We start from the raw sequence: 26,808 nt of genomic DNA, 5'->3' as shown, positions 1-26,808 counted from the left end.
CCATTAAGTAAAAATTGTAAAATTCCAACCTGCAACACCGCTGGGCAACAGATGAGTGCCTACATTTACAATTATTGAAAATCAGCAGTACTTTGAGAAGGCTTCTGTCATCCACATGGCAACCTGTAGTGACTAGTTTACAAAATGTTCAAGTTTTAAAGAAAAAACTGCTTATATTTAAAGAACACTTTCACTAAGTGTTTTTAACTTGACCAAATGCAATATTAAGAAATGTGTAGCCCTTTATAGAAACTATGGTCTTTTAATGGCTTTAAGGCCCCTTTCACACATACGGACCGACCGTTCATTTTATCAGTTTAGTCACCTTTTTTTGTTATCAGTTTATTTCAGTCAACATCAGTTTCACATCCTTTTTTCATCCGTTTTTCATCTGTTGTCATCTGTTTTTCATCTGTCCCGTTTTTGTAACGGATGAAAAATAGGGCTTTCATCCGTTCAAAAAAACAGATGTTGACAGAAGTGGATGAAAACTGATGTAAATGAATGATCATCCATCTACATCCCTTTTTCCATAAGAATGCATTGATGTCTGTTTTTCATCCCTCAACAGATGGATAAAAAATGGATGAAACGTCTGTATGTGTAAAAGAGGCCTAAAGGATCGGTCCTATTCAGGTCCTTCGATGAGCTGCTTTCCCTTTCCTTTCCTTTCCTTTCCACATGTATGCTGTGCCTCTGCTTCAAAGAGGATATGCATGTAGAAAGAAAGTGGCACTTCCAGTCTCAGGAAAGCAATGAATAAGCACATGGTGTGAAAATGGTGTTTGCTGCTATCCTGTTTGTCTTGCACATGTCGATGTTGGACTTTTTGACTTGAAGAAATAAAACTCAAGTTTCTACTTTCCTGAGATTGGAAGTGCCACTTTCTTTCTACATGCATATGGACTTCTTAGGTTGCGGACCTTGGTGAGCACCCAGTCTTTCAGGACTACTACAGTTTACTTGGGAATCCTACTGGCCCATCTGTCAGCACTTTCAGCGGTGATTTGTTTCTTTGCTTCTTCTGCTTCAAAGAGGGCCATAGCGAACAGGTGCAGACAAAAAGGAAGACGGTGACTGGTGGGGCCCAGATAGTGCCTGCACTAGGCAAGTATTTTAGCTGTGCAAGAGGATCACTCCCAGCCTGTGAGTGGACAGTAACGGAGCAACAACAGACTCCTGATTGGTGCTTAGTACTTGCCTCTTTTTGCCTCTTTTTTAAGTCCTGCTCTTGATTCATGTAGGGATTTAAAGAAGCCTTTTGTTAAGGCAGTAAGCAGTTGATATCAAGGTAAATTCAGGTGTGATGATCAGTTTTTAAGTGATTACATTCTTTTTTTTTTCTGCTTGGAATTTTCTCTTTGAAGTTTCAAAAAGTTGTCTTTTGTTCCACTTTAAAATATTATTGTGCACTTAGAGGTACACTACATCGACAATAAGACTGTAAAATGGAATGTTTATTTAAAATTGTGGATCACAGAACACAGATACTGTACACATTTTATGAGGTTGTCAAGTTGCTCCTTATTGGTTCATGGTTTGCTAGGAAGTTATTTGCTTTCAACAGCTTGCCTTTTTAAGTAATCTTCAATTTCTAATTAGACCAGAAATGTACTTTCTATAACTTTGTTTAGAGGTAAATCAACATTTTTACATAATGTGAACATGTAAAACATGCTTGATAAGTTGAGAACATCTGCAGTAAGATACAGCTTAATGTAGCACGCCTCGTTGCTGTAGCAACATCACTCCAGCTCAGTGCATTCTGCAGGATCAAGACACGGGTCTGTCATGCCTCACTAATAATGTCTGCACTGACCAGATGTTAAAGCTTTCCCAGAGCAGTCAAACCTCTCCAGTTTATATTATGTCATGTAAAAATATCAAATGCTTACCTATTACAAAAATGTAAAGTAGTTCTCTTTTCAGGGCAAAATGTGACCTGAATTTTTATAAAATTTTTGATATCTATTAACAGAATTATCCACGTTGCAAACCACACAACAGTTAAGAGGTTCTCCCAAACCCTAACATTCTATTACTTATTGATTTAAATATAAACAAAGGCAAAGCGATGACAAAAGTCAACTTTAGGCCTGGTTCACACCGATGCATTTTACTTTTGATCTGTTTCTGCGGTGCATTCTGCGTTTTTGATGCGTTTTGCATTTTATGCCTTTTTTTTCTTGGCCAATTTGTTGTTTGGTCAGATTAAAAAATTAAACACTTGGCAAAAACGCAGTACTTGCTTTTCTGCAGCTTCTCCTTTGAAGTCTATTTAATCAAAAAAACACCATTTTGCATTTAAAAAGTCCCTGACCCTTTCAAAAAAACACAGCGGCTGAAAAAAGCATAGATGTGTCCCATAGGAAACCATGTTAAATGCACTGTAGTGCATTTCTGCAAAACGCAATAAAAAAAACGCATAGGTGTGAACCAGGCCTTAGTGGCATGCAAAAATGACTGACTGTAGGCAAACTATCCTAATGGAACATATACCTAAAGAGCGCCTGAGTGCAAAATTAATTTCTTTATTGATTATTGCTGTACGATTGTCTTTTTAGCATACCCTAGCCAAGGAATGTAGGAAGTCATAAACAGACAATAGTTCCCTTGAACACTTTATAAATGAGGCTTATTGTATGTAATCACAATCGATATGATCAAGTAACTAAGAACCTGGCTGACATTCAATTTTTTTTTAAACTGCGGCCTGTTGTAAGTTTTGCAGCTAAGGTACCAAATATAGCTGGGTCTACTTTTATGTCCCCCCTTTACGGAGTTGTCAAGTGCAGTGCAGTGGTGTTGCATGCTCACATTGTGGGATAGATCCCACATGTTCTGCAATAATTAAAGGGGGTATATAGTTTAAGGTGAAATATATGATCAAGTATATCTTTAGGTCACTGTTAAGCAATGTAATTGGCCCATAACTTGAATATAAAGTAGGTTGTTTTAGATCTTTGGAAATGTAATGTGAGCTTCCTGTGACTGCCCACGGAACGGAAAAGAATCCAAAATTACATCAAAGGCAGTATTCAATATTGGGATCACTATGTTCTTAAATTGTTTGTAGAAAGATTATGATTATAAGTTGGTCCCTTGGTTATGATTGCTTAGGATTGGGGTAGCCATGTGTCTAGTTGACCCAGTCTTTTTTTAATTTGGTCTGTAGTGGAGTTGTCTAGAAGTATTGTAAAAATCCTCTTGGTGGGCTGGAGATCATTCTGGCACATGGGTTTCAGGATGCCTCTCAAATATTGTTCCCCCTATGTCAGGTCTCAAGGTTGTCTGTCTATGACCACAAAGCCTGGAGTTGGCTGTGATGTTCTTTAATGGATGTTTGGAGTTTTGTGGTAAAGGTGAGTGCTGTTATCGAGGGAAGTACCAAAGCAAGTATTCCACTGCATCATTTCGACCATGAAAACCCTATAGGCTCACACACAGCTCCTCCAGGTCCTTTTCCTGTGTTTTCTCTATGTATTAAACATTCTCCAGATCCCATTTTGTGGGGAGAAGGGCAAAGCAATTTTTTAAGGATCCAATGAGCTGCGAGTCCTCCACTTCACGGGCTGAGTCTAAGGAGTCCAAGGTGGTATGGTGCTGGCATGGTTCCTGCAGGAAAAGGTTGCAATAACCTTTATCAGCTCTTGAGGGTTTAGTTGTATTGGTGAGTCCAGGAAACCAAAAAGAAACAAATCACCGCTCTGAAAACAATCAGCTGAGCCAGATGGATCCCGAGCAGCTGTGGCAGTCCTGTAGGAATGGGTGCTCACCAAGGTCCGTGACCTGAGGAATCCATGTGAATGAAGAAGAAAATGGCACTTCCAGACCCAGGAACTTGGAAACTTGAGTTTATTTCTTCAAATCATAGGTACAACATCAGACAAGACCACAAGACAGACTGGACAGCAAACGCGTTTCACACCTTGTGCTTATTCATTGTTAAATATGAATGAAGCAATGAATAAGCACAAGGTATGAAACGCGTTTGCTGTCCAGTCTGTCTTGTGGTCTTGTCTGATGTTGTACCTATGATTTGAAGAAATAAACTCAAGTTTCCAAGTTCCTGGGTCTGGAAGTGCCACTTTCTTCTTCATTCACATTAGTTGTATTGGTGCCCCAAGGCTTCTTATTACAGTTTTTGCCTACTATAACTAGAAGTACTATAACTATAGGTGCTGTAGTCTAAATGTTTTTATTTGGCTATTGAAAAACTATACCTCCCAAAAAATAAATTTTCTTATGAACGTTGCCGTTTTTCTGTGGCTGTGTTTCTTGTATTTTTATAGACTTTTGTAAATTATGCAAGTTACATATCTGCATGTTTATATTAGGGATAGGGCCGATACCGATATTTTGGTCACAACGTATCGGCCGATATGGGCTGATATTTGTACATTTAAAGTTTTGAAAAATAAAGACAATTTTTGACACAAATCTGGTACTTAACAGGTTCATTTTTGTTTAGTGATTAATGGCTGGCTTGCTGGCACCCTGTGGTGAGTGGCTGGCTGGCACAAAGGCTGTGGGTGGCTGGCTGGTACAGGGCCTGTGGGTGGCTGGTTGGTACAGTGCCGGTGGCTAGCTGTCTGGCACCCTTTCTGTGGGTGGCTGGCTGTCTTGCACCCTGTGGTGGGTGGCTAGCTGGCACCAGGGCTGTGGGTGGCTGGCTGGTACAGGGCCTGTGGGTGGCTGGCAGGCTGGTACAGTGCCTGTGGCTGGCTGGTACATGGCCTGTGGGTGGCTGGCTGGCACCGGGCTGCTGTGGATGGGTGTATGGCTGTGATACACTCCTGCGAGACTAGTCCTGACTCCAGACGAGGCTGTCCAAGGCAATGGAGGCGGCCTAAGAAGGCAGAATGAAGTCACAAAAATCGTGGCAATATCGGCCAGTTCCAGGCCGATACCGATATATCGGGGAAAGTGCATATTGGCCCCCGGTATATCGGCCTTGCCCTAGTTTATATTACTAATAGTCCAGTCTGCAAGGAATTCTTTAAGCTGTCTCAATGCCAAATTTTATTTTTTCCTGCTAAAGACAAAAGGCAATTCCCAATGTCCTTGTTAGTTTGCAATAAATGCATGCTATATTTATTCCTTAAAGGCTAACTCCACTTTCATGTGGAAAAAATAGCAAATAAAGAAAAAATAATATAGCGTATACAATTGTGACATAAGTCATATTGTAATTGAATGTTGTTAAAAATTACCTTTCCTTTTCAATCTGCAGCTGCTGTAATTTTCTGAAAGTGCAATGCAATATGGCTACCTGGAGGTTTTCTGTACTCCAAAATGTGTACTGACCACCCCCCAGAAACCTAATTTCCTGCTTGTGTGATTGGCTCACTGATTTTCCCAGAAGTCTGCACTAAGATACAAATCAAATTCCAGGCATCCTCTGCAACAAAAATGTTATTTTTGTTGAGCTACTCCCAAAAGGAACACATCTAAAGGGATGCAGGCCCATCAGCTTTCCTCATTAGAGCCCTGCAGGTGCACAGCTGGTTTAGAACTATTAAACCACTCCCATTAGACTCACTCGGCACAGGGGCACAAAGGAACAAGCAGTGATTTCTTCAGAATAACAAAAGGTAGGAATCTGCACCATAGTTTGTTAAAATCCTTGCATTATACATAGATCACCCAGAGAGGAACATTTTTTTTCCTCAACAAAAGTGGAGTTACTCTTAAACTCTTAAAAAATGCTTGAATGTAAATAAGTCATGTTCTTACTTGCTAGTTAAAACACATTTCTGACCATATAAGGGAAAGTAATATCTCGTATAAGGGGAAATACAAAAAACAAAATTTTATATTTTGGGCATGACCTTTTATGTAAAAAGCAGAATACATATACTAAGCATGAACAAAAATGGGGTACTTGGCAATAAATTAAACTGTCCTAAATCTGTGGCAAAGTAAAATTCATCTTTAAAAGAAATAAATCTCTTAGAATTTTAGTAGCGCAAGGATGGTGTTACCCTCCTATCATAAAGAGCAAACAGTGCATAAATAGCATAAAACATATATATAAATATATATTCAAATAGATACAGCAGTTTAAAAGGTCCTTCAAAAAAAGTCCTTTGTTGAATGCCAAAATATTGTAAAGTCTCTCAATGAAGAGTCTGTTTGGTGCCAATTACAGGAATCGCCATAAGCTGTCACCACCACCAGTGCTGGGAGAATATAGCCAAAATGCAGACTCACCAGAAAACCATGTCTAACCACTCATGGAACAGGCAAAACCAGCTTAAGTTTATCATTATACCAAAGCTTCCTCCCGGTATCTGCGGCTGCTATACACTTTGTGTACATTTTGTCGAGGCTAATTGTTCCTAACTCTACATCTAAAAAAAAATTGTTCTCCCACAATATTTTATGTATGCCTGTAGATTTTTTTGTCATGTTGGCACTTGCCTTTCTTTGTTTAGAAAGCTAATAATTGAATTATATAATGTATTTATCTACACTACTTGGTTTTGCTTTATATGTTCTATCTTAAAAGCCTGACTACTTTATGATCTGTAGTATAGCAGCTTTTCAATCAATAGTTGTCATCCCACATATAAATAAATGTAGCCAGCAAGCAGACAACATGTTTGTTTTTTGTCTTTTTGTTTTTTGTATTTTTATAGGAATATATTCTAGCAGCAAAGAATCTTACTTGGTACATAGTGTCCCTGGCACCCTAGACCACGTTAAGTGGAAGATGTTTATACACTGTTGCTATGGTGACGGATGTTCCCAAATTTGGTGTTTTATGACCTTTCATTGTCTTTTTACAACCAACAGCTTTCATGTGTTATCCTCATAAAAATGACATTCTTAAGTATGCTTTTATTTCAAGTTCCCTTTCTGATGTTCATTTTGCTGTATTTCGATTGAGAGTTTTGAGGACTGTTCAGCTTTCATTTGCACTGTAGCTTTTGATTGGCTGTATTATCGGTTTGTTATTGGGAACATATGTAAAAAGTATGCTCAATTTATGTATTGTAAGTTTACTAGAAACCGCAACCACAGATTAGCCCCTTTCTCACTCCCCTGCACAGCTTTTTTTTGGTGGTTACCATTGGAAATAAAACATCTCACAAGTTTTTAAGAACAGTGTTGTCTAAAAATGGTGTTAAATGTAGTGATCTGTATTTGTTGATTTGCCTTCGTTATATCTTTTAAATAGAAGGCCCGTGTCACAATGGTCATTGACCACATGCTGTTTTACGTTAAGTAAAGATAATGTATTTGTTACTTCCCTGTGTCTCTGTGATGTAATAAATGTAAATGTGTGTTTGATTTATGAAACTTGGAGTATATAACAATCAATCAGATTCCCTGTTTTTTTGCAATATGTTGCTCTGATTGGTTGCTATAAGCAACTGCCTCAGTTTGAAACTTCTGTGTAGAACTTGACTTATCTAATCATTATGCCATCATGTGCCCGTGATGGTAGGTCTGCAAAGTGTTCTTCTGGGCTAGTTGAATGGTACGAAAAAGATATGAATGCAGTCACCATTTATATATCAATATTTTAGCTTTCAGTAAACAATTATAGGTGTCCTTTTATGAAACTGAGATGACCAGTGATCCTGCTGATCACAGCTCTTTTCCGATCATTCTCAGTTTATGAAACAGAAATGATCGGGGGAGAACATGTTCTCCGCTGATCATCTCTTCACACGGGAATCTGTCATTGACTGACTGACACAGAAACAGCCAGGCTATGAAGCTGCGATCCCCGCACTTCACTGGCGATCTGGGTCAGAATTCACACTCCCGGGTTCACCAGCCTGGAGCTTGTGAAGCGGGGAGTGAAGACAGAATCGGGGGAGAACTGAGGGGGAAAAAGGAAGATTATGGACTTCCTTCTTCCTCGTTCAGACCCCCCAACACAGTAATCATGTCCCCCTGCCATATTTATGTATATATATATACATGTGTATATATATATATATATATATATATATATATATATATATATATATATATATATATATATACACACACATACATGTAGATATATATTTAATGTGTATATATATATATATATATATATATATATACAATGTATGTGTGTGTGTGTATTCAGTGTATATATATATATATATATATATATATATTTATGTAAGGGGACTATTTATTAACCTCGTGTACTCAGCAGTGATAATTTATCACTGCTTGTTAAAGCGCGCCAGGGATTTTCATACTACTGTAATCTCGCTTTGTCTCACGAGATTACAGACGCCCCATTGACTTCTACACAGATCTCCGAGAAAACAGTTCTCCTCTGATCACCCTGGGCGAACTGAAGTTCTCCGATTCATAAAATGGGTGCCAGATGTGATCATTTTCCCCGGAGAACTGTAGAGAAGCCAACAGAGAAAAAAATTCACCCGTTCATAAAAGTACACCATAGTTAGAACTGACATTTTTCAAACACAATTTTTATTGTTCTACCATACAGTTGCTCCTAGCTAAGTTGAAATACTAAAGACAGAGTATGCATTGTACCGAAAAGGCTAAGTATAACCTTATTCCCGTCCAAAAATTACCTAAGTGTACCTCCAGACTGTTCTCATTATTCCTAATTTTTGCTGAATATAAGCTAATCTTTCATTGCTTTTCTGTGATTGTCACTGGTGCAATGAATATTATAGTTTTGTTTGGTCCAGAGATGGCTTCCTTTACTACTACTGTGTCATAAGGATGTTTTGTTCTTTTTATGGTAAAAACAATTTTTATATTCAATCTTCAATAATATAACCTAATACTTCTTTTTTTTTTTTTTTTGTTATAGGTTTCTGGGTCCAATACTGGGACATTGACTCATCCGTCCTCAGGAACTCCAGTAACAGGCCATAAGAGAATGATTATTCCAAATCAGCCTCCACTGACCGCAACAAAGAAATCTGCAGCCAAACCACAACCACAGTCTACATCCCAGCCAGCCCCTGCTGGGTCACCTGGAACCCAAAGGTCTCAGCCAGTTCCTGCCCCTTATGCCACTGCTTCCACTCCTAACCGACCAACATACAATGTTAAGTCTGCTCAACCCAGCCCCCAGTATGTTCCACCTGGTCCTCAACCAGGACAACCCTATAATGTTGCTCCAAACCAGTATTATGCTCCACAAAAATCTGCACTTCCACGTGAACCTGAATATGTTCCACCCCAGCCTGTACGCTATGCAGACCCTGGCTATAGCTATTCCCAGGGCAACCAGGTGAAGTATCAAGATCCCTACTATCCACCAACACAGACCTATGGAGGAAGAAACAATTCTGAGATTCCCTATGCCCACCAAGGAGGATGGAAACCAGAACCATCCTATGCTTCAACACCTGCTGTAGGCCAGCAACCTCCTGGATCATATCCTTCTGCTAACAGTAAGAAGACTTATATTACTGATCAACCATATGTTCCACCACTGCCGCCACAAACAAAGGTAGGAAATGAAAAAGCCTTTCATTTTCTTAAATCCATAAAGCAGATTAATAATAACATATACAAATTTTAACTTTTTTCACAGCAGTCTTGTTAAATTTTTTTTTTTTTTTTAAATATATAAGGTAAACCGCTAACATCGATCTACTTTTCACCATTGTTGTCACAGCTTTTTATGTCAACATTTTAAAGTAGAAGAAAAAGCTACAAAATAATCCAAATATTTCCTCCACATTGCTCTGATTTTCCCTGTAAATAACTTTTTGCATGTTTTCCTATGCGTTCACATGACCTCAAAACTCCAGATCTATCCGTTTTAACTCTGAAATAATTGTGTATACAACCTAGGGTATAGTGTTACCATAATCCCTGAACAGATTGGTTTAGGAAAGTCTTTAGGGGGTCTTTCCTAAACCAATCCGTTTTAACACTAACTCTGGCTGGTGGTTGTAAACACTTTTCCCAGCCAACAAAGCCTTAGAGCTATGGAAGCAACTGGGATGCCATCACTGCTCTATGGCACTAGCAAGATTTCTGCAGTGTTGTTGCCCTACCCTGAAGCAAAGACTAGCTGGAGCTTTGCAGTCAGGTGAGTGCATACATTGCAATGTATTAGAAAATGTATTGTGCTGCTTGTTTTCATCTTGTTGTTTATGGTCATTGCATACTACAGTAAAAATGTGTAATCAAAGGGTGAAAAATGAATTCTTACATTCGGCCTTTTTTATATGTTGGTTCATGAGAATCCTTGGCTGCATCCAGATCACTCAACTTATATACAGTGGGTACGGAAAGTATTCAGACCCCCTTAAATTTTTCACTCTTTGTTATATTGCAGCCATTTGCTAAAATCATTTAGGTTCATTCTTCTTCCTCATGAATGTACACATAGCACCCCATACTGACAGAAAAACACAGAATTGTTGACATTGTTGCAGATTTATTAAAAAAGAAAAACTGAAATATCACATGGTCCTAAGTATTCAGACCCTTTGCTGTGACACTCATATATTTAACTTTCCATTTCTTCTGATCATCCTTGAGATGGTTCTACACCTTCATTTGAGTCCAGCTGTGTTTGATTATACTGATTGGACTTGATTAGGAAAGCCACACACCTGTCTATATAAGACCTTCCAGATCACAATGCATGTCAGAGCAAATGAGAATCATGAGGTCAAAGGAACTGCCTGAAGAGCTCAGAGACAGAATTGTGGCAAGGCACAGATCTGGCCAAGGTTACAAAAAGATTTCTGCTGCACTTAAGGTTCCTAAGAGCACAGTGGCCTCCATAATCCTCAAATGGAAGACGTTTGGGACGACCAGAACCCTTCCTAGAGCTGGCCGTCCGGCCAAACTGAGCTATCGGGGGAGAAGAGCCTTGGTGAGAGAGGTAAAGAAGAACCCAAAGATCACTGTGGCTGAGCTCCAGAGATGCAGTCAGGAGATGGGAGAAAGTTGTAGAAAGTCAACCATCACTGCAGCCCTCCACCAGTCGGGGCTTTATGGCAGAGTGGCCCGACGGAAGCCTCTCCTCAGTGTAAGACACATGAAAGCCCGCATGGAGTTTGCTAAAAAACACCTGAAGGACTCCAAGATGGTGAGAAATAAGATTCTCTGGTCTGATGAGATCAAAATAGAACTTTTTGGCCTTAATTCTAAGCGGTATGTGTGGAGAAAACCAGGCACTGCTCATCACCTGTCCAATACAGTCCCAACAGTGAAGCATGGTGGTGGCAGCATCATGCTGTGGGGGTGTTTTTCAGCTGCAGAGACAGGACGACTGGTTGCAATCGAGGGAAAGATGAATGCGGCCAAGTACAGGGATATCCTGGACAAAAACCTTCTCCAGAGTGCTCTGGACCTCAGACTGGGCCGAAGGTTTACCTTCCAACAAGACAATGACCCTAAGCACACTGCTAAAATAACGAAGGAGTGGCTTCACAACAACTCCGTGACTGTTCTTGAATGGCCCAGCCAGAGCCCTGACTTAAACCCAATTGAGCATCTCTGGAGAGACCTAAAAATGGCTGTCCACCAACGTTTACCATCCAACCTGACAGAACTGGAGAGGATCTGCAAGGAGGAATGGCAGAGGATCCCCAAATCCAGGTGTGAAAGACTTGTTGCATCTTTCCCAAAAAGACTCCTGGCTGTATTAGATCAAAAGGGGGCTTCTACTAAATACTGAGCAAAGGGTCTGAATACTTAGGACCATGTGATATTTCAGTTTTTCTTTTTTAATAAATCTGCAACAATGTCAACAATTCTGTGTTTTTCTGTCAGTATGGGGTGCTATGTGTACATTCATGAGGAAGAAGAATGAACCTAAATGATTTTAGCAAATGGCTGCAATATAACAAAGAGTGAAAAATTTAAGGGGGTCTGAATACTTTCCGTACCCACTGTATGTTGCTTACTAAAGAAGATAAGTAGACTCTAGAGAAAGGGCAGGCATTTGAAGTTTTGTACATAGTGGTAACTGGTTGCATTTCAAATGTGTACGGCGTGAACTTGTTGCTCTTAAGACCACTCATTTTAGCGCTGTAGAGAGAAGGAAGGTTTGGTGAATAGTGTGAGAAAGTTTTGATATTACCACTTATTTAAGGGGAAATCAGTATTAAATGGTATTCCCACCAAGAATTGTTGACATGTGTCTGCTTGAATAGATCAAGTAACTGTCATCTTGTATTCATTTTCTCTGTGGCTATGGAGACAGGGAGCAAATATAGCGAACATGCTCTTTATGCACATTCTACTGCAGGCATCACTAAATGGCGGTCCGAGTTCGGCCCCCATCACTCTCCCTCCCGGACCGCAGCAGTCATGCCATTTAAGAGCCTGTTCTACTTTCAGCTGTCATGCTTTCTTTGCAGAGCCGACAGCGTGAGGTGGGACAGTTCTGGAGGGAGGGCGGAAACTGCCACAGGTAAGCAAGCCAGTGATTGGTTGCCAAGATGAATGGCAATCTAAGCAACCAATCACCATCTTGCAGCCTCCTTCCTCCATTCAGACCTGCTATGCCTCGAGTCCTCCTGTCTGTGTAAGGTAGGGGAGACGTATTGTAGGAAGGGGGAGAGACACTGAGTACTGCAAAGAAGGGGGCTCTGATGTGTCTGGGGGCTGAGGACTTTGATGTGTGTGGGGGCTGAGGGCTCTGATGTGTGTAAGGGCTGAGGGCTCTGATGTGTGTGGGGGCTGAGGGCTCTGATGTGTGTGGGGGCTGAGGGCTCTGATGTGTGTGGGGGCTGAGGGCTCTGATGTGTGTGGGGGGCTGAGGGCTCTGATGTGTGTGGGGGCTGAGGGCTGTGATGTGTGTGAGGGCTGTGATGTGTGTGGGGGCTGAGGGCTGTGATGTGTGTGGGGGCTGAGGGCTGTGATGTGTGTGGGGGCTGAGGGCTGTGATGTGTGTGGGGGCTGAGGGCTGTGATGTGTGTGGGGGCTGAGGGCTGTGATGTGTGTGGGGGCTGAGGGCTCTGATGTGTGTGTGGGCTGAGGACTGTGATGTGTGTGGGGGCTAAGGACTATGATGTGTGTGAGGGCTGTGATGTGTGTGAGGGCTGTGATGTGTGTGAGGGCTGTGATGTGTGTGAGGGCTGTGATGTGTGTGGGGGCTGAGGGCTGTGATGTGTGTGGGGGCTGAGGGCTGTGATGTGTGTGGGGGCTGAGGGCTGTGATGTGGGGGAGCTAAATACTTTTTTTGGGGGGCTGAGGATAGTAATGTAGGGGAGTTGGGTACTGTAATGGGGGACTAAGGACAATGTGGGGGATATGAGTACTGTAATGGGGGGCTGAGGGCAATGTGGGGGATATGAGTACTGTAATGAGGGGGCTAAGAAGGGTGTTGATGTTAAGGGGGTATGAGAACACAAGGGGGGATCTTGATGTGAAAGAAAGGGAACTGTGATGTGCAGTGGACACTGTGGAACTGATGCAAGGATGGGATTGTGATATGGGGCTCAGTTCAGATCTGTGCATGCACATTTGGTTGCGCATGTCACAGGTAGGTCAGCCCATAAATTTTAATGGGCTGCACTACCCATTAGAAATGCAGGAAAACAAGTCCCTGGTCCTTTTTTAAATTGCGCAGCACCAAGCTGTGCTGAAGTGTGGCGTGTTCCTCTGTGGGCCGGGAACATGTGCAATTTCACCTGCGTTCCCCCAGCTGCAGAGATGGGAACGCCTAGGAGAGGGTGCTGTAATGTAAAGGATCTCCAATCAAACGTGATTCGGACCTCCGCTGGAAGAAGATTTTACTAAGCGGACCTCCGTGAATTTTAATTCAATACCCCTGTTCTACTGTATTTAACTTCTGTCCTCCTATTTCCACCACACACACCTGTAATACACCAAGAATATGCTTGCAAAGATCAATATTAATTTTGTGTTTCGACAAATAACGTTTCTCTTTCATTCATTGACAAACACAGCTCCTGATCTTCCTAACCATTGGGTTATACTGCCCCTTACAGGAGTAGGGCACTAGGCAGAAAAAAAGTCTGGCTACAACTATGGGCAGTCCCAGGGGGTATACTACATCTCTCTGCTATAGATACTTCGTTTTTTTCTGCCTAGTCAGGAGTAAGGATCTAGTTCCTTGCTGGGATCTCTGGTCCTGGCAATTTTTTTCTTTTTAGATAGAATTTTTCTCTTGTTTTTTTCATGTGAGATTTACAATCAGCTGCTGGACTGTGCGATGGGCTGTATAATCTAGATCCATTAGTCACCCCAGTCTGGCCTGCGAGCTGCGCAGATCTTAGCTCCATGCTAGGTCGACTGCGACCTAGCCCCACTGGACAGTGGCTGCCCCTCTCGAGGTTGCATATGACCGGGGTCTCGGCCCGAGTCGCAGAGTTCTTCCTTGCTGACAGTCCCCCCATTTTGATGGCGAGGAGGTTCTTTCTGGAATGGTGCACAATGGTTCCTGGTATGGTGCGTAGTTTTCCCCTCTCTCTCCCCCTGGAGGTTTTTAAAGTGGATGTGTGCCCCTCCTTGGGACGGTTGGAGCCCCGGGTTCTTCCCCTCCTTTCCGTCAGGCACCTCCCTTCATTCGTCCTCCCATCCTACCCCCTCTCCTTTTATGCTGGGGCTGTGTGGGTAGTCTGGTCCACCTCCTGGGGTGAGTCGTGGCTGCTATGCTGGTGATGGGGGCGGGGGGTAGCACCGCTGACGGCCAGATAATCGGCTATGCGCGGGGGGGGGGGTTGTACCTGGTGGGGGCTCCTGCTAGGGCCCCCCGTCCTACCTGGGCCTGTAGGAATCCTTCCTGGGTCCCTGGGAACCTCATGGTGCCACCATTATCTTGTAGCCTGTGTGCTCAATGCACGGAGGCCATGTTTGTGTAGTCCAGAGGTCATTTTTCAGTGGTTTGCCATTGAAAATAGCGGCGGCCATGACAGTGGAGCCCTCTAGTTGCTGATTTTAGCAGTGGGAACCGCTCCTCATCCCCTGGTGCTGAGTCTTGGATCCTTCATTTCCTGATCACCGGTCGTGCAGTGCAGATTCTCCTGGTGGGTGAGATGCCTGTTTTTTGCAGTTTGGTGCGGATGGATTGGTGCTCTGTGACTGGCAACCGGGTGATCCTGAATCTGATTTGGCCACTGTGGACATGGGTCACCCTGCTGGGTCTGCGACCACACGTCCTGAATTCTCAGATAGTGAGGATGATTCCTCCGATTCAGCAGCCGCACATGAAAAGGCACCAATGGACGCACTGATTGTTTCTGTGCTTGAGACTTAAAGTTGATGCAGCTGCGATGGAGGCGCAGGTTTACTTTGGCACTCACCTGCCTTTGCTGAGCTCATTGACCAGGTCCAGGGGCTGCTGGTCCAGGGGCTGCAGTTTATCTGTGCATAGGTGACTTTAGTGCATAAATAGAAAACTTCAGTGCCAGGTAGGTAAAGTGCAGGTGCTTAGTGCTGAGTCCTTCAGTAGTCCAACTGCTGGTACTTAGGCGTGATTATTATGGATTAATGGGGGGTATGCACTCACCAGATGTAGTGGGTCGTAAGTACCATAAGGTAAAAAGACCTTCAGGGCTTTATGACCTCCTGGGCCTGGAAAGGTAACTGCTGGGCCTTGTAGTCCCCCTGCGGTCCGGGATCCCTCTCCTGGATATCCTCGATCCTCAGGGTCCGGTTTAGGGAAAAATAAAGTGCTCCAGATAGTGGAGTACCGTTAAAAAGTAGCCTTTATTAAGTATTGCTATTGCATAGTACAATAAAAGTTTAAAAGTTCAAGATTGCGCCTGCTACAGATGGTGCCTGTGAGTGGAGAGCGGTAACTACCGGCTTCCGTTCCACCAGGCTCCCTGAGCGTGCATTCCCTTTACACACGCACGCTGCACGCTTTGGGAGCCTGGTGGAACGCAAGCCGGTAGTTACCGCTCTCCACTCACAGGCACCATCTGTAGCAGGCGCAATCTTGAACTTTTAAGCGAACTTGGTCTGGCAAGTCAAGTGCATGATTCTCCAGACCTGTGGACAAGGCCCCTTCAGCAGTAAGGTGCACCCTCACCCGTATCTGGGGTGGGGGAAACGTCTTCGCTGGTTCCCGGACCCATGGACTCCCCTGGTACAAGTCAGGTGGGTCCATGAGGTCATTCGGTCCGGCTACAAGATCAAGTTTAGTTTTTCTCTCCGGTAAGGCTCTTCCATCCGACGTGCGACTGTCCCAGGACCGCTTGCAGGCTCTTTTTGGGGATGTGCAAGACTTATTTACTTTACGGGTGATGGTCCCGGTTCCACTTTCTGAAAGTTTTAGGGTTTTTACTCGCACCTGTTTACAGTCCCCAGGAAGGAAGGTGCGTCTAATTCTGGACCTCAAGGCGCTGTGCTGCTTTTTGCGGGTGCAGACGTTCAGAATAGAGTCCGTTCGCACGGTGGTGGCTTCCCTGCATCAGAGAGGAGCATTATCAGTTTGTGGCGCTACCTTTTGATCTCGCCTCTGATCGCCCGGTACCAGCATTGTTATGCCAATGGGGGATCGCAGTACTAGGCTACTTGGACGTCCTCCTTCTGCGAGTGTAGTCTCCTGCTCTGGTGGAAAACCTGGAAATCACCATACAAGCTTGAGGGAGTTTGCCTGAATTCTCAATTTTCAGAAGTCTGCTCTGGTTCTGTCCACAAGTGGGACTATCTGGATCTGACTCTGGACTCGGCCTTAGCTAGAGGGCTCCTTCCTCTGTACAAACTCCAGAAACTACAGGCTGCAATTAGATGGTCATCCCTCCGGACTTGCATGCGGATGCTGGGCCTGATGGTGTCTACCTTTTTAAGACGGTTTCGTTTTAACAGTTCCATACAAGGTCTCTGCATGGAGATTCTTGCCAAATGGGACAAGAATCTGCAGTCTCTGGACGATCGGACCCTGCTGAGCCAGGGAACGAAAGAGTCCCTGATAGGGTGGCTTCGTTATTTGGCGCTTTGGCTAAGCAAATCCTTCCTTGTATTGGACAGTGGTCACCACGGATTCCAGCCTGTCCAGTTGGGAAGGCTTCCTCTGCAAATATTCGGCTCAGGGGATCTGGACACTGGAAGAGTCCAGACTACTGAACAATGTCTTGGAACTCCGATCGATCAGACTGTGCCTGGAGCATTGGAAGGATTGTCTTCAGGGATGTCCAGTGCATATTCAATTGGACAAATGCCATGGCCAGGGCTTATGTCAGTCACCAGGGGGGGCACAAGAAGTGTCTTTGAGGCTCTGGAGGAAGCCGTCATTTTAAGGTTCTTTCCAGCCCTCTCCGCCGTACACTTTCCCGGGGTGGAAAACTGGCCGGAGGGTTACCTCAGTTGGCAGGCATTGGTTCAAGGGGAGTAGTCCCTTCATCTGTAGGTGTTTTCATCAGTTGTCTTCAGTGGGGCATCCCTGAGGTGGATCTGTTGGCTTCCCGGCTCGGTCACGGGATCCTCTGGCGGACGCCACGGATGCGCTAGTGCCCCCATGGGATCAGTATCATCTGATTTACTCCCTCCTCTCAAGCTTCTGCCAAGACTTCTATACAGGATCGAGGCAGAAGGGATTCTGGTCATCTTGGTGGCCCTGGTTGGCCTCGCCAGGCTTGGTACGCCGATCTGGAGCAGCTGGTGGCCTACATTCCTTGGAAGCTTCCTCTTAGGGAGGATCTGCTGTCCCAAGGACCAATCTTCCACCTTGCTTTACAGTCTTAAGCCAGTGTTTTTAACGCTATTAAAAGCTAGCAAACCTACTTCTAAGAAGATCTACTGTCGTATGTGGAAGACGTACATTACGTGGTGTGAGTCTCTTGGAGTTCATCCTCGTTCTTGTTTAATGGCTCGGATCTTGATCTTCCTTCAACGGGGTTAAGCAGAAACTGGCCTTGAGTACTATCATGGGTCAGGTGTCGGCCTTACCGGTCTTATTTCAACAGCCCTTGGCCACATACTCCCTTGTGCGTACTATTCTTTAGAGAGTTAGGCACTTAACACCTCTGGTGCAGTCTCTGTTGCCGCCTTGGGACCTCGATTTGGTGCTCTCAGTCCTCCAGAAGCTTCCTTTTGAGAATCTTTGGGAGATTCCCCTGCTTACGCTGTCACAGTAGGTGGCCTTTTTGGTGGCTTTCACCTCTGCATGCAGGGTGTCGGAATTGGCTGCGTTATCCTGTCGTTCACCTTTACTGGTGGTTCTTCACCCCTGTATGTCGTTCTTTCTTCAGGTTGTCTCTGATTTTCATTTGCAAGAAGACATTGTGTTGCCTTCCCTGTTTCCCAGGCCAACACATCCGAAATTGCTTTGCATGCCTTGGATGTGGATCGGGCAATTAGGGTGTATCTGGCAGCTACGTATTCTTTTAGGAAGTCAGACTCCCCATTTGTGCTCACGGATGGGCCTCGGAAAAGGGTTGTCCATTTCCTTTGCGACCATATAGAAATATTTGGTTGAAGAGATCCCAATATAAATGTTATAGGTTATCATGGTTGGAGTTTTTAAAACTGATGTTTTAAGCTTGATGTTCTTGAGTTGAATCTTTGTTTTGCACCTAATGAAAACAAGCAACATTTAGGCTAGGTACACACTGCTGCGATACGATTTTCATGCCCCATTCAGGCTCGGTTCACATTTATGCGATGCGGGAAGGCTGCGAATTCGCAGCCTGTTCCCGCATCGCACACGCACCCCCGGCAGTTCACACTGCCATATGTGATCCGCTGGGGGTGTCAATGTAATCTTAACGACACCCCCAGTTTGATCGCATATCGCAGTGCGATCGTGCAGTTCGCACAGGAGCGGATCGCACAAGTGTGAACTGCTGTGCGATCCGATCCTGATGCGGCTGCAAAAATGCCTCCTGTGCGTGTTTGCTGCGGGTGCGATGCGAATTTAGCCATACAGTTTGTATGGCTAAACTCGCACCGCACAGCCGATCGCATGTAATGTCGGAGCAGTGCGCTCCGACATTACATGCGAACCACGCACAAGTGTGAACCGGGGCTCACAGTTCAAAGCTCCAAAACGCTGGAGAAAAAAAAAAAAAAAATTATTCTATATTTAGTTGGTTCACATCTCCACTCCAAATCGCCTGAAGCTCAAAAAAAATCTGGAGCTTTTTTTGTAGCTCGAATTGGTAGGTGTGAGCGTTTTTTGGCACATTTTTATTCCCATAGAAATGAATAGAAACGCGCCATTTGCCTGTTTTATGTGCGCATTTGCGCAATCTGTCACTTGTTTTTGCACAATTTTCTGTTTAAATTAAAAAATTAAAAAATGTTATAGTAATAAACGATTAAATAAATGTAAAATAAATACTCTATTAACTAAAACTCCTAAATAAAATAAATTAATCATCTATAATAATACATATTAACCCCTAACCTTAACATTTTTTTTAAATAATTTATTCATATTAATAATAATATAAATATGAAAAAAACGAATAATAATAATGTTATTTTGTGTTAGGGTGTTGAGTTATGTTTTTAATATTTTATTTTTATTTATTTTTTTATGAGTTAGGGGTTAATTATTTTTTTATTACTTCGTATCAAACTATTACATTTATTATTAATTTATTGTTATTTTTATATGTATATTTATTTTACTTTTATTTATTCATTTAGTATTAGGAATTGTAGTAGTAAAAAACAGCATAACCCTAACAAAAAAACAACCTCAACCCCTAATCCTAACCTCAACTCCTAACCCAACCTAACCTTAACTCTTACCCCTTAACCTATCAAAAAAAAATTAATAAATAATATATTAATAATAATAATAATTAAAAAAATGAAAGCTAAAAAATCTGAAATACCTAGCAGCATATGATAGTTTTCTCTATTGGCTAATGAAAAAATGCTAAAGCTCAAAAACATTGTATAAAAACACGCAAGTTGTGCAAAAAAAAGCCAAAATTGCACATAAAACGCAGTTAAAATGCACAAAGGCAGTATGCTCAGGTGTGAATGCAGTCTTAGTGCGTTTATATAGTGCTACTTAGATGTGGTTTGATGTGAACAGACACCATTTGAAAACAACGTGATTTTCATTATCATGCGATTCTGTGCTACTCAACCAGGCCCTAAAAAGACAGAAAGCAGATTTGTGACTTTTAACAATTATATTTTTAATAAATGTCCTTCACAATCAGGTAATTTGTGTCTTCATTGGGGTTTAAAAAACGTATATCAGAAATTAAGCACCTGTTTTTTTTGTTTTCCTTTTTGTGCCTTTCTATATCAAGAGTCTTTGTATTGATTCGTGCTAGGGTGATTTAATTTCCTTCATAGCATGCTACAGGTGATTGCTGTTCTGTGTGAGCCTAGTTTAGTAAATACAATGAGAATTGTTTTAACTTGACCAAAACCTCATGATAAAGAACTTTGAAGCTCCAGTCATCACCAAAAATATTGGCACCCCTGAATTTCTGTCAGATATTTCAACACTTCACCTGGAAAATTGTTGCAATTACAAATGTTTATGCATTCAGAGCCGGTCCACACTAGCGCGACTTGTCAGGCGACTTGTCAGCCTGACAAGTCGCGCTCTCTCGCGATCCATTGACCGCTACAGGACCCGTTCTAATATTATGTGAAGTCCATGCAAGTCGCTCCGAAGTCGTGGTGCATGGGAATGTACAAGTCGCCCCCAAAGTAGTACAGAGTCGTGTCGCCCCAGTGTGAACCGACTCTCATTCTCATGTTTATTTCTTTTGTTTGTATTGGTATGACACAAAAAAAGTGGAGAAACAAAAAACCAAATCTGACACATTCCATGCAAAACTCCAAAAATGGACTGGACAAAATTATTGGCATTTAATTTAATATTTGGTAGCACACCCCTCGCTTACTGGAACTATCAATCCGTTTCTTATACCTCGCTACTGGAATTTTGGACCACTCAGCTGCTTCACATCTCTCAGATTGGAAGGGGTTCCTTTTCCCAACCGCTTTTTTTAGACCTCCCCACAGATGCTCTATGGGATTTAGATTTGGACTCATTGCTGACTAGTTCAGTACTCTCCATCGCTTTGTCTTAAACCATTTCTGGGTGCTTTTTGAAGTGTGCTTCGGGGTCAGACCCATGACCTCTGACTGAGACCTAACTTTCTGACACCGGGCCCTACATTGCACCCCAGAACTGTTTGATAGTCTTCAGATTTCATTATGCCATGCAAACGGTCAAGACATCCAGCCTGAAGCAGCAAAGAAACCCCAAAACATCAGTGAACCTCCACCATGTTTGACTGTAGGGACTGTATTCTTTTCTTTAACCACTTTAACCCCAAAAGATTTGGCTGCTCAATGACCAGGCCACTTTTTTCAATGATAATAATAAAAAAAAAAAGCAAAAACTTTTGTGCGAAAAATTGACATTTTCTACTTTGACATTTAAAAAATATCCAATATGTTAAATTTTTGTCATATATTTAGGCCAAAATGTATTTAGCTACATGTCTTTGACAAAAAAATTCTCAATGAGCGTATTTTTATCCACTTTAAGACCAGAAGATTTTACCCCCCTTCCTGACCAGGCCATATTTCGACACTGCGTTTCTTTAACCACTTACCGCAAAGTGACGTAGGGGTACGTCGGCAGACTTTGCGTTTTTTTACCGGGGTGATGCTAGAGGCACCACCTCGGTACCATTGTTTAGAGCCGGCGGTTGGCTTTCCGGCGGTAACGACCGATGCGGCTCGGGAGCCACTCGGTCGTTACCCCGGCGAGCGGGAGAGGACGTCCCCCCCCCTCCTTCCGTGGCTTTGCCCGGGTCTCCTGTCCCACCGGGAGACCCGAGCACCCAGAAGGCACGTCCGCCGGCTGGATGGAGTCCCGATCTAAGCCGGATGCGGCTTCGTTCGGGTCTCCAAAGACGTAACCCGGAGGCAGCATCCATGACGTCACGTCCGGGTTTCTCTGCTGCTAAAGGCGGCAAATTCAAAAAACGAGTGTATTCAAAAATGCCGTTTGTGGCGTTTTGAAAACATGGAAGTGTAGTGGAGGGGTCTAAGGTCTTTTAAACCCTCGATCCCTCCATAAAGAGTACCTGTCACTGCATATTACTGTCACAAGGGATGTTTACATTGCTTGTGACAGCAATAAAAGTGATCAGATTTATTTTTATTTTTTTTTAAAACCTGTGATAAAGTGAAAAAAATAAATAAATTGGAAAAAAAATTTTTTAGCCGTGCCCGTCGCCGTTAGCTCACGCACGAAAGAAAACGCATATGGAAGTCAAGCCGCAAATTAAATCACTGTTCAAACCACACGTGAGGTGTCGCCGCGATCGCCAGAGAGTGAGCAATCATTTAAAAAAAAGAGCTACACTCTAACTCTAAACTTGTAACCGTTAAAAAATGTTAGTGTCGCCTATTGAGATTTCTATTGACCGTAGTTTGTCAATTTTAAACCGTAACATGTTGGGTATCTATTTACTCGGCGCGACATCATCTTTCACAATTTACAAAAAAAGGGCTAACTTTACTCTTTCATTTTTTTTTAAATGCAGTGAAATGTGATTTTTCGTGCAAATACCGCGTGACAAAAAATATTGCAATGACTGCCATTTTATTCTCCAGAGTCTTTGCTAAAAAAATATATATAATGTTTGGGGTTCCAAGTAGTTTTCTATGAAAAAATACTAATTTTAACTTGTAAACAAAAAGTGTCAGAAATTGGCCTGGGGCTTAAGTGGTTAATGGACAATTGCGCGGTCGTGCGACGCTGTCCCCAAATAAAATTTACGTCCTTTTTTTTTTCCCCCCACAAATAGAGCTTTCTTTTTTGGTGGTATTTGATCACCTGTGCGATTTTTAATTTTTGAAAAAAAGAGCGACAATTTTGGTAAAAAAAAAAAAAAAAAATATTTTCACATTCTGATATATAACATTCCCAAAAAATTTTTTATAAATCAAAATTTTTAAAAATTTTCGGCCAATTTTGTTTTCTGCTACATATTTTTGGTAAAAAAAAAAGCAATAAGCGTATTTTGATTGGTTTGCGCAAAAGTTATCGCGTTTACTAACTACGGGAAAGATTTGTATTTTTTTTTTTTTTTTTTTACTAGTAATGGCGGCGGTCTGCGATTTTTTTTTTTTTTTTTTTTTGCGGGACTGTGACATTGCAGCGGATAGATCGGACTGCTAACTGACATTTTTGAAACTTTTGGGGGGGGGGGGCAGTGACATTACTACAGTAATCAGTGCTAAAAATATGCACTGTTACTGTAATAATGACACTGGGAGGGAAGGGGTTAACACTGGATGATCAAGGGGTTAAATGTATGTCTCATGCTTACTTATGTGTGTGGGGGAGGGGGTTCTGTGATAGAGACATAGATCGCAGGTTCAGCTATGCTGAATCCTGTGATCTCCTCCTGTCTGTCACAGAGAAGATTTTCTCACTCTTTCCCCGACAATCAGGGAAGAGAGGCGGTGATCACCGCCTCTCCTCCTCCGGCCCGACTCCCGCTGTGTCTAAACAGCTGTGTCCGAGACCGCTAGGAGTCCAACGACATAGGTCTACGTCACTGGACACAGGGCTGCCACTGTGCCGCAGTCATTTATTTTTCTGAAAAGTATAGAAAGATGAGCTTTACCAAAAAGCTGTAATTTTGTTTAGTCTGTCCACAGCACATTCTTCCAAAAGGATTTTGGCTTCCTCAGGTGTGTTTTGGCAATCTCAAATCTGACGTTTCTGTGTCAGCAGTGGGGCCTCCTGGGTCCATAGTGTCTCTTTTCATTCAGATGGCAACATATAGTGCGAGCTGATGCAGTTGTATCCTGTGCCTGAAGGTAAGCTTGAATTTGTCTGGAAGTTGATTGAGGCTCTTTATCCACCATTGAAACAATCCTTCGCTGTAATCTCTGATCATTTTTTTTCTCTTTCATCTACATCCAGGGAGTTTAGCTACAGTGCCATGGGCTGTAAACTTCTTGACAATGTTGCTCACAGTGGACACAGAAACCTTACGCTCACTGGAGATGGGCTTATAACCTTGTGATTGTCCATTCTTTTCCATAGTTTTTGTTCTCAAATCCTCAATCCTTTGCTGCTCTTTCTCTTCTACATGCGGCACACTGAGACACACAACAGAAAGGTTGAGTCAATTTTTTTTTTAACCATTTTAACTGGTTGCCCGTGCAATTTCTATGTTGTCAGAAACTGATAATTGATACGGGTGAGTTTAATTACAAATTACAGGAGCATCACAAACTTGGAATGCAGTTATTTCTTACAATCTTAAGACGGTGCCAATAATTTTATCCAGTCCATTTTTGGAGTTTTGTGTGTCAGATATGGATTTTTGTTTCTCCATTGTTTTTTGTCATACCAATACAAACAAGAAATAAATGGGAAAATGCCTAAACGTTTGTAATTGCAACAATTTTCTGGGCGAAGTGGTGCATTATCTGACAGAAATGCAGGGGTGCCCATATTTTTGCCATGATTGTATATACTTGCTAACACTACATTTTTAGGGTATCTTCTTCTGTGATGCATAGATGTAGACAGACCTACAAATGCACCATACATATATTAATTGTACACCCTAAAGCTCTTTACCATTATTTACCTAATTCCAATAACAAAAAGTTAATATATTGCAGCTTATCCATCCTTGGATGGGATGGCTGCATTCTTTTTTTTTTTTTCCAGGCCTTTTTCCTTTATTTTAACCTGGAGTTGCTGCCAGTAACAAACTTCCTGTTCTAGAGTAACAGGGCTGTCCATGACCCTTTTTAGCATCCGCATGCCTCACTTTGGGCCTAGTTCGTTTCCGCTTGGTGGGGCAACATGTCTTTTTACAAGACTCACAGATGGCAGTCCCCTTGCTTCGGATGATCTTAGCTCATACTCCTTTATTGTTACTAGGTACATTTTTTGGTAACCCCAAAATTGACCCAAGCTTATAACCTAGATGCTGGAAATCTTGGGATGGAGTGGAGAAATTCCATTCTTAATTCACTACTACAGCAGTAGCTCAAAAATATTCACAGCCTGCCTCCCACTCGGGTATCAAAGCTGGAAGCCCTCCATCTCATCTGCTAAGCCCCCTGCATGAAGACACACCCCTGTTTTTGCTAGTGGGGGCTGTTTTTCAACCTGATGGGTCCCATGGTGATTTCGTTTGGATGCTCAGGTATTTTCAGAGTCCTCTGTTCTCTTGAATCTGGTACCTTCTTCAGCTGCCATTTCTGATATTACGGCATCCCTTTGTGCATTTTCCCAGGATTTTGGGGGTTTCCCACACCTTGGGATCTTGGATTCTTACTCTGGCAGCACCCTACCCTTAGAAATGCTATCCCATTTGATCTGGCAATCCTTTTTACATGGGAGCAATTTTCCCCCATATATTGTTAAACTGCTTGTGAGGTTTGACCCTTTTCAACCCTGAAGGTCTCCTCTCTTGAAGGATCTTGTGGCCTGCAAGATCAACAGGGACCAGTTCCTTCTGGCCCTTTGCTTTGTAAGTTCCTGACTCTTCAGTGTCCTTTAGTTGTTCTGGCCCCTTCCCACAACATTGACCATTATGCTCACTCTAGTGCCTTTTTCTTGGCAACCATATTGTGGAACGTTCAGGACACCTTCACTGAAGAGACATCCGTGTCCTAGCTGCTTGCACGTCATGCTGAGCCAAGGATCCTATCATTTTCACTAATTTTGTACCTTTGTCTTGTACCTTTTAGGGGCTTATGGGATGGTTGGAGAATTAAATTTTGGTCCCTCTTCTCAACCTTAACTCTTTTATAATTTCTCCCGCTGGGCTAAGGAATTGGGAATTTGGTGAAGGCACCAAGATTTAAACCCTTAGACCCCCGAAGTCAAGATAACTATCTGCCAGATTCTGGCCAGAGTGGAAATTTTTTTCCTTATCCCTATCCTGAGAGGATCCTCCTTATGGATTTATCTACTTTTAGTCTCGTAGAGTCTGGTTTTATGGAACAGAATGCATCCAAAGGTGATGGGGAAATCCCTCTGTTGTTCAGACTTTTAGTCTGACAACCAGCCTGTCCATGCATGGATTGAATTTTAATGGTTCAATACATTTTTATTAAAATATTAAACAATACAGGGAAAAATAAGTATATTTATTTGGTGACATTTATACAATAGTAGCTACAGTGTCTCACAAAAGTGAGTACACCCCTCACATTTTTGTAAATATTTTATTATACCTTTTCATGTGGCAACACTGAAGAAATTACACTTTGCTACACTTGAAAGTAGTGAGTGTACAGCTTGTATAGCAGTGTAAATTTGCTGTCCCCTCAAAATAACTCAACACACAGCCAATAATGTCTAAACCACTGGCAACAAAAGTAAGTACACTCCTAATTGAAAATGTTCAAATTGGGCCCAAAGTGTCAATATTCTGTGAGGCCTCCATTATTTTCCAGCACTGCCTTAACTTGGGCATGGAGTTCACCAGAGCTTCACAGGTTGCCACTGGAGTCCTCTTCCACTCCTCCTTGACGACATCACAGAGCTGGTGGAGGTTAGAGACTTTGCGCTCCTCCACCTGTTTGAGGATGCCCTACAGATGCTCAATAGGGTTTAGGTCTGGAGACATGCTTGGCCAATCTATCACCTTTACCCTCAGCTTCTTTAGCAAGGCAGTGGCCATCTTTGAGGTGTGTTTGGGGTCATTATCATGTTGGAATACTGCCCTGCGGCCCAGTCTCCGAAGAGAGGGGGATTATGCTCTGCTTTAATATGTCACAGTACATGTAGGCATTCATGGTTCGCTCAATGAACTTTAGCTCCCTTGTGCCGGCAGCACCCAAACCATGACACTCCCACCACAATGCTTGACTGTAGGCAAGACACACTTGTCTTTGTACTCCTCACCTGGGTGCCGCCACACATGCTTTAAACCATCTGAACCTAATAAGTTTATCTTCGTC

The 26,808-nt window shown here is 42.6% G+C and overlaps 1 protein-coding gene across 6 annotated transcripts in view; it reads left to right on the top strand.

Moving 5' to 3' along the window:
• The window catches only part of LPP (LIM domain containing preferred translocation partner in lipoma), a 601,703-nt gene that overhangs the window by 326,214 nt on the left and 248,681 nt on the right, over window positions 1-26,808 (top strand). For all 6 annotated transcript variants that reach the window (XM_082251182.1, XM_082251181.1, XM_082251178.1 and 3 more), the window contains one exon: window positions 8,798-9,445. In XM_082251182.1, the coding sequence (XP_082107308.1) occupies window positions 8,798-9,445 (648 nt within the window). The remainder of the gene's footprint in view (window positions 1-8,797; window positions 9,446-26,808) is intronic.

This window comes from Pelophylax lessonae (assembly GCF_965119305.1).
Source record: "Pelophylax lessonae genome assembly, chromosome: 3".
NCBI lineage: Eukaryota > Metazoa > Chordata > Amphibia > Anura > Ranidae > Pelophylax > Pelophylax lessonae.
This window is presented reverse-complemented; position numbering and strand designations above follow the sequence as displayed.